The sequence below is a fragment of the Oncorhynchus mykiss genome, chromosome 9 (assembly GCF_057628025.1).
Source record: "Oncorhynchus mykiss isolate SJ-2025 chromosome 9, ASM5762802v1, whole genome shotgun sequence".
In the NCBI taxonomy this organism is placed as follows: domain Eukaryota; kingdom Metazoa; phylum Chordata; class Actinopteri; order Salmoniformes; family Salmonidae; genus Oncorhynchus; species Oncorhynchus mykiss.
In genome coordinates, this window is record NC_143030.1 from 42285520 (window position 1) to 42294424 (window position 8905).

General features: G+C 42.9%; 1 protein-coding gene across 3 annotated transcripts; it reads right to left on the reverse strand.

The window, feature by feature from the left end:
* LOC100505416 (peroxisome proliferator activated receptor gamma) lies at window positions 1–8648 on the reverse strand. 3 transcript variants are annotated; one of them, NM_001197212.1, is given in 8 exon segments: window positions 702–949; window positions 1226–1703; window positions 2248–2444; window positions 3607–3745; window positions 4003–4094; window positions 5967–6283; window positions 6434–6713; window positions 6715–6743. In NM_001197212.1, coding segments are annotated over 8 exon segments (1761 nt in total). In that variant the 5' UTR covers window positions 6725–6743.
* Window positions 8649–8905: the final 257 nt, after the last annotated feature.

Consider the following 8905-nt stretch of genomic DNA (forward strand, 5'->3'; position numbering starts at 1 on the left):
TGCTGTACATAACAATTTATTTGAATTAGCTATATTTTTTTTCATTTCTACTTCCTTCTGTCTGTATCTTTTTTAGTACTTTGATTGGATTATTTTATGATATAGAGCTACACAAATAAAGTTATTATTACAAATGTGGATCATTAACAAAAATGTATTAGGATAACATATTGTTTTCACATTATATTACACCCTTAGCCAGGCTTTATTCTATTTGTCAAATGCTCCAATGAATGCCCTGCAATTGAAAGTACTTCTCCTTTCAGCCCTTTAATTAAAAAGCACAGCAGAAGACCGAATAGCTGCATCAACAACGAGACGATGAGAAGCTCTGTAATGAATCATTCACAATGTAGTACAGTTCCAAGAAACCAATCTTTCCCCTTACTGAATATCAAACAGAGGGTTCAGCGGAGCGGCAGAACGTGTCTGTCACGGAGGTCACTTCTGAAGTCAGACGTTCGGTTTCCTTGAGAACCTGATGAAGAATAGCCTGGTCTCAGTGACCATTGTTGTTACGACGTACAAGCCACAGAGGCGTTGACGAAGCACAAACAGGTCTAGGACCAGGCTAGTTAAAGATCTATAAGGGTCTACACATTGTTACAGTAATCACAATTGGGATAATACTGTACTACTGTATATATCACAGTGAGCAGTCTTCTTTTCCTCATAGTTGTTAAACTGAATCCCCCTCCACTTTAGTACAGGTCTCTCATGATCTCCTGCAGTAGGGGATGCAGACACACCTCCAGCTCCTGCTTCTTGAGCAGGTGGATGAGGCGGACGTGGTTGGCCACCAGCTGCCGCAGGTCGGTCATCTTCTGCAGTAGCTTGGCGAACAGCTGGGGGCAGTCTGGGTGGATGGTCTTCAACTGCAGCTCCAGGGCCTGCAGCACTGTCTCCTGGAGGTCCTCAATGGGCTTCACGTTCACCAGGCCTGGACGGTCTACAGTAGAGTACAACGTGGTCAAGGTTAGTCACCAGAGAGTGGGAGAGGGAAATAGAGGAAGGTTGGACAAACAGTATACAGCAAATGATCTGAAGTTATAATGATCTACCCGATGAGCAAAGACCAAGTCCAATTGAAAGGATACAGCACAAAAGAGGACCCCATTACTTTATATCTGGTCTCAAGCCCAATCAAGTCGTCTCTGAACAATAAAAAAGGCAATCTTGCAGATCCTGCATATAAATGCATACATGAAAACTGAAAAACAATCACCTCCACTGAGGATGATGACGGCGAAGAAGAGCGCCATATCACTATCGTCCAGCTCCAGCACGTTGAACTTTACCGCAAACTCAAACTTGGGCTCCATCATCTCACAGAAAGGCTTCCTCAGGCTCTTGAGGAACTCTCGGGTCATGAAGATCTGTCCATAGGCAAACAGTGTGCCGTCCTTGTTCATGAGCGGCGCCAGCATGGTCGTCATGACCTCGATGACCCCGTACTTCAGCAGGATCACCTGGTCGTTCATGTCCAGCTCTGTGAACCCAGGGATGCTCTTGGCGAACTCTGTGACCTCTTGTACGGCCTCTGCGGAGCGGATCTGGATACGGCGGAAGACGGAGAGCTCCAGCTCCCCAGCAGGCTCCTCAGGGGGCAGGACGGACCTCTGGCGCTCCAGTACTGGGAGCTGTCTACAGTTTATAAAGTACTGACCCGCCGTCAGAGACTTCATGTCATGGATGACAAACGGCTGGAAGAAAAGAGATGCATCCCCATAGGTAATTAACCACGTAAAGAAGCATTTCCATCCATTGTCATTCATTCTCTCGGGATTTAGTAGTGATTCTAGTGTTAGGCACCTTGCTTGGTGCGCAAGGGGTTAATCTACCTAGGAAATAAAAGGTCAATTCAAATCCTGACTTTTGTGTTTGTTTCCTTGAGATCCAAAATTCAATCTGTTTCTCTAAAATATAAATAACGGTCTATTAGTCATTTCCTCTTAGACAAACTAACATGACCCAATATTACTGCTTCCTATAGAACTTTGATATTTTGCTACCAGTAAATCAGCACAGAGTGGATCTACCAAAAACTGTGATATTCAAATAAATAGAACCAAATGTCTGGTGTGTGTGTTTGAGTGTATGTGTGAGAGAGAGCGAGAGTGTTCGGTGAAGTGGCTTTCAATGGGTCTGTTCTGATTGATCTCACAAATTTCCCATGGACATCAATGCATCATTCCCGTAACACTGTGTGTGCATGTACAGTACCTCAAGTAACAACTGGGCCCTTACTGAGTTTCCGTGGGTCTTTCCAGAGAGGATGGCCTTGGCCTTGCTCTTGGTCAGGGGAAAGTGTCTGTGGTAGGACAAGCACAGCTGTCTGGACAGGGCTCTCAGTTCCGCTGACTCTGGGTTCCTGGGGTCCACATCCATAAACTCAGCCTGCAGCTTCTCTCTCTCCACCTGGGGCATCCGGCCGAAGCGGATGGCTGCATGGGGGCATCAGGGAGGTTTACAGTCAGTGCATTACATTCTAGCCTGGGCGCCAGTCAGACACTTTCTGTATTAAACCATGCTTGCCCGAACAAGACAATGACAAATAGGTTGGCTAAAGAAGGACTATACTTCATCCCACTGTGTAGAAAACTTTCCAAAGTCTAAAGGCCCTTTTCAGACAGACAACTGCTGTTGAAACAGTTCATATTGAATATGTGTAACACCCTTGACATTAAATAAGTGTTATCAAATAGGACAACTAACCCTGTCACCCCTTTGTGAGTGGGCGTTACTCAGATTGTGATTGTATAATAAATATGGCTGCAGAAGGGCTCATTAACTTTTACAATAGTTCTCATGGTCTCCATTTGGAGCCCAGCCCATCTGTCTAAGCATTTTATGTCGTGGCCACATTATCTGTCTTAATTCATCAATGATTACACTAAAAATATTTAACTGAACAAAAATGTGATGATTCCTCGACATTATATGGATGAGCTGAGTCAAAGTTGCGTGCACATTTTGTGTAACCGAGCAATGTCAACTGATGGTAAATCGAATCGAAGTTTACACAGATTTGCAGGTGTTATAGCAGGTGCAGTGAAACGCTGGCGTTAACAGCTCTAACAGTGCAGTAGAATGTCTAGCAAATACACACATTAAAAATCAAGTTAAGAACAAGAAACATCAGAACGACATGACAACATCTCCTGAGAGCTTTGCTGTGTCTGCCAGCAGTTGTCCCATCACAGGTAATAAAAGAGTACAAAGGTCACTGTTATACAAACTAACATATAAATCACCAATAGCAAGCTGTCGCTGAGATTGTGGACGGGCTGCATACCACTGACATACAAACAGATTTTTTCCCCCAACATAAGTAGGCTATATTTAAAAGCACATCAAATGCAATGTTCAAACACATCATGTGACCAGCTAAGGCAGACGGACAGGAATGTGCTTATGGTTGCTATCTATCTCTTCCAAATTTAGTGCAAGACAAGCAAAAGAAAATGTCTGAGCTTTAGGCAAAATGAATTGGAGCAGCCAAAAAACGTTACATAATGCTCAGCTTTGGCGTTATCATCTATGACAAATCATGACCCTTACAAACCTTTGTAGATTTTTTTTTTTTTTTTACATAACAATGCTTACCATCGTGTGACATGCCCACAAGCAGACATTTCTGAAAGCGACAGTACTGGCACTTATTCCGGCTCTTTTTGTGAATCCGACAGTGCAGCTCACAGTGGTCATACACCAGTTTTAACCGCACGGTTCTGCGGAAGAACCCCTGAGAGCAAGGCAGAGAACATGTTGATTGTAGAATCCTACAGCAGCAGTTGGCTGTAATTATTTTACAGGAAAAAATAGAAAGAAATGTTAACAAAAACCATGAGCTTTACACTAATCCAAGGGCCAAGGTGCGTGTTTAAGTTTCAGGGTAAATCCTTACTAATATGGCCCCATGGAGGTCACAGAGCAAGACATTTCTATACCTCAAAGCATTCACAAGCCAACAGAACCAAAGGAGGTAGGTCTCAGTCCTACCTTGCAGCCCTCACAGGCATGGACGCCATAGTGGAAGCCTGAGGCCTTGTCCCCACACACTCTACAGTCAATATTGAGCGGAGAGCTGGCGTCTGTGTAAGTAAGGGGATTGGAGTGAGGCCGGGGTCTGGACAGGCTGACAATGTGACAGTCGCTAGACTGAGAAGGCGATAAGGGCTTATCGTTTACTGAACCTAAACAATATACAGTGGGGCAAAAAAGTATTTAGTCAGCCACCAATTGTGCAAGTTCTCCCACTTAAAAAGATGAGAGAGGCCTGTAATTTTCACCATATGTACACTTCAACTATGACAGACAAAATTAGAAAAAAATTCCAGAAACTCACATTGTAGGATTTTTAATGAATTTATTTGCAAATTATGGTGGAAAATAAGTATTTGGTCAATAACAAAAGTTTCTCAATACTTTGTTATATACCCTTTGTTGGCAATAACAGAGGTCAAACATTTTCTGTAAGTCTTCACAAGGTTTTCACACACTGTTGCTGGTATTTTGGCCCATTCCTCCATGCAGATCTCCTCTAGAGCAGTGATGTTTTGGGGCTGTTGCTGGGCAACACGGACTTTCAACTCCCTCCAAAGACTTTCTATGGGGTTGAGATCTGGAGACTGGCTAGGCCACTCCAGGACCTTAAAATGCTTCTTACAAAGCCACTCCTTCGTTGCCCGGGCGCTGTGTTTGGGATCATTGTCATGCTGAAAGACCCAGCCACGTTTCATCTTCAACGCGCTTGCTGATAGAAGGAGGTTTTCATTCAAAATCTCACGATAAATGGCCCCATTCATTCTTTCCTTTACACGGATCAGTCGTCCTGGTCCCTTTGCAGAAAAACAGCCCCAAAGCATGATGTTTCCACCCCCATGCTTCACAGTAGGTATGGTGTTCTTTGGATGCAACTCAGCATTCTTTGTCCTCCAAACACGACGAGTTGAGTTTTTACCAAAGAGTTATATTTTGGTTTCATCTGACCATATGACATTCTCCCAATCTTCTTCTGGATCATCCAAATGCTCTCTAGCAAACTTCAGACGGGCCTGGACATGTACTGGTTTAAGCAGGGGGACACGTCTGGCACTGCAGGATTTGAGTCCCTGGCGGCGTAGTGTGTTACTGATGGTAGGCTTTGTTACTTTGGTCCCAGCTCTCTGCAGGTCATTCACTAGGTCCCCCCGTGTGGTTCTGGGATTTTTGCTCACCGTTCTTGTGATCATTTTGACCCCACGGGGTGAGATCTTGCGTGAAGCCCCAGATCGAGGGAGATTATCAGTGGTCTTGTATGTCTTCCATTTCCTAATAATTGCTCCCACAGTTGATTTCTTCAAACCAAGCTGCTTACCTATTGCAGATTCAGTCTTCCCAGCCTGGTGCAGGTCTACAATTTTGTTTCTGGTGTCCTTTGACAGCTCTTTGGTCTTGGCCATAGTGGAGTTTGGAGTGTGACTGTTTGAGGTTGTGGACAGGTGTCTTTTATACTGATAACAAGTTCAAACAGGTGCCATTAATACAGGTAACGAGTGGAGGACAGAGGAGCCTCTTAAAGAAGAAATTACAGGTCTGTGAGAGCCAGAAATCTTGCTTGTTTGTAGGTGACCAAATACTTATTTTCCACCATAATTTGCAAATAAATTCATTAAAAATCCTACAATGTGATTTTCTGGATTTTTTTTCATCATTTTGTCTGTCATAGTTGAAGTGTACCTATGATGACAATTACAGGCCTCTCTCGTCTTTGTAAGTGGGAGAACTTGCACAATTGGTGGCTGACTAAATACTTTTTTGCCCCACTGTACATGACATCGAAGGCAAAGGGAAAGAGTGTCATTCAAAATGTGTGGCAATTGCTTTAACACAAGATTCAATTGATGTGAATAGATAATTAAGATATTACACTTTTAGTTGTAGGAAATGACAGATTTATTGACAATCCCTTACAGTAGACTTACTTTGATACACACTGTATGTGTAGTTGTATGAGTGGCTTTTGTCTGGGCTGTGGTTAAATGAGTGGCTTCTGTCTGACCTGTGGTTGAATGAGTGGCTTCTGTCTGGGCTGTGGTTAAATGAGTGGCTTCTGTCTGGGCTGTGGTTAAATGAGTGGCTTCTGTCTGACCTGTGGTTGTATGAGTGGCTTCTGTCTGGGCTGTGGTTGATTGAGTGGTTTCTGTCTGGGCTGTGGTTAAATGAGTGGCTTCTGTCTGGGCTGTGGTTAAATGAGTGGCTTCTGTCTGGGCTGTGGTTAAATGAGTGGCTTCTGTCTGACCTGTGGTTGTATGAGTAGCTTCTGTCTGGGCTGTGGTTGATTGAGTGGTTTCTGTCTGGGCTGTGGTTAAATGATTGGCTTCTGTCTGGGCTGTGGTTAAATGAGTGGCTTCTGTCTGGGCTGTGGTTAAATGAGTGGCTTCTGTCTGACCTGTGGTTGTATGAGTAGCTTCTGTCTGGGCTGTGGTTGATTGAGTGGTTTCTGTCTGGGCTGTGGTTAAATGATTGGCTTCTGTCTGGGCTGTGGTTAAATGATTGGCTTCTGTCTGGGCTGTGGTGGTGGGGACTGTTGTGGCTGTACTCTAGAGAGGGGAGATACGGGTAGTCCAGCGTCGACAGGGTCTCCATGTCAAAACTATTCATCTTGTTGTCCATCTCTGCCAAGTCCAACGTGCCCAGCCCAAAACTCAGCAAGGACCACGCTGCTCTCCGTGTCCACCATCTCTGGAGAAGAAGACACTAGACAGCAGTGTTAAAAGAAAAAGGTCATCCAACAGTATAACCATCTCCATTCACTGTACATAGAGCTATCAAGGAGATAACAGAAAAGGAAAACCATTAATTACCTCCGCCGTTGTAACTGGACTCTAACTTTAGCCTGTTTAAGACTAAGAAACAGAACTGGACTAATTCTACACTCACGCTGATATGGATCTGGTTATGGACTGTACATTACATTCGGGGCGAAACACAGGAATTCAATTTAAGAATGGTTTCATTGAGCTTGCAGTAGTGCTTAACAGATAGTGACAACTTATTCGTCCGCCCCCCTGGTAGGAACTCTCAGCCCCACTGTCAGTGAACTCACCCTTCTGTATGATTTCAGCGGGACAGTAAGAATATCTTAGACGCTAGTAAAATGTCTCCTCTTTTATAGAACACACAGACAGATCTTTAGATGCATTAGTAGAGACAGGTCAATATATAGCCATGCTCACTTCAACTCAAAGAAAGACAGGTCTAACTACTCTATCTCTCTCTCTGCAGAAATCGAGATATGATTCAATAAAACATCTCTGATTGTAGGATGATAAATTCCCTTTCTGTTATATGTAGCTATTGTCTTTCAAAAGTCACGAGAGAACTTTAATGGGTGGCATTGGCCATAAATCAAGAGGCAATGCATCATTTGATAATACATTTGTGGGAAGAGGGCCAGGCTTTCAGTGTGATGCATCAAATGCTCATTCTAGTAGGTTTGTTTTCTAATAGACTTCCATTCCCAGTACAAGACCTAATTACAACCTCTAACAGGCTCAAATAGGTCTTGCACATGCTCAAACCTGTGTTGTGTGCAATATAAAATGTGTGTGTTTTTGGTTTTACTATCCTTGTGGGGACCAACAGTGAGGAAATTTCGCCACAAGGAAAAATGATATTTTAGGCTTAGGGGTTAGGTTTAGGGTAACAATTAAGGTTAGGGTTAGAATTAGGGTTAGGGGTTAGGTTTAGGAGTAAGGGTTAGGGAAAATAGGATTTTGAATGGGAATCAATTGTTTGGTCCCCACAAGGATAGTATAACAAACGTGTGTGTGTGTGTGTGTGTGTGTGTGTGTGTGTGTGTGTGTGTGTGTGTGTGTGTGTGTGTGTGTGTGTGTGTGTGTGTGTGCGTATGTGCATCATAATGATGATAAATGACCTACACATACCTAAACAGAAGACTGACAAAGTCCTGTGGAATAGTCTTGTTACCACAGTGGAATGATTTTAATAGTTAGTGTGTTGGAAGTTGGTAAACTAGGAAACACCTGCATTTTGGTGATCATATAGAGGTCTCGATTATACAATAATATAAAAATAGTAACATAAATTGAAATAAATGACATCTTTGTCAAACTGTCAAAAGTTGACAGTAGCCTTTTTCCAGTTTGAATTACAGACAAAGTTAACATTTACATTCACAACGGAAATCTTTATTATAATTCAACAACGTTTTTTTTTTATGCCAATGCAAATAGGTCTAGATAAATTGTCAAATTAAATAAATTAAAGCCTTTGATCAATCTAAGACCAGTATCAGTTTATGCAAAGCATTGTCAGAAAATCAGTTTCACTTGTTCACCTTTAGCCTGAGCCAGGCAGTCTACATTCTCACGTATCAGAATAATTCAAGGCTGATATAGCCTAGCCTACCTGTCCTGGTCTTCTACGCAAAAATAGCCTTATAACGCTTCACCGCGCACTTGTAGAGCTTCATTCACATATTCCACCATCTTTCTTCCTTTTTCTTGATCTCGTTGTAGCTGAATTATAGGCCAGGGCACTGCAGGTTGCATGTGGGTCATATGGCCAGTATCTGAATGACAGACGTTTCCTTCACCCAGTAACAGCCTGCATACTTCCCTTCCCCCATCAATTTGCGGGATGGACTTTGGAATCATTACTTCACGAAGACCGGAGACAAACCTGTTGCTCAAAGAGTGATTATCTGATTTGATAGGTAGGCTGGAAGTGTACAATGATGTAGGCTACTGTAGACTCCTTTATGAGAGTGTTTGATTCTCGTAAGGTGTGAAGCACTGTATTCAGAGCAGCAGTACACAGAAATCCATAGGCCAACAGGGGTCCATTTTGACATAAGTAAAAAAATAAAAAGTCATAATTTCAAAACAAATATTTTATC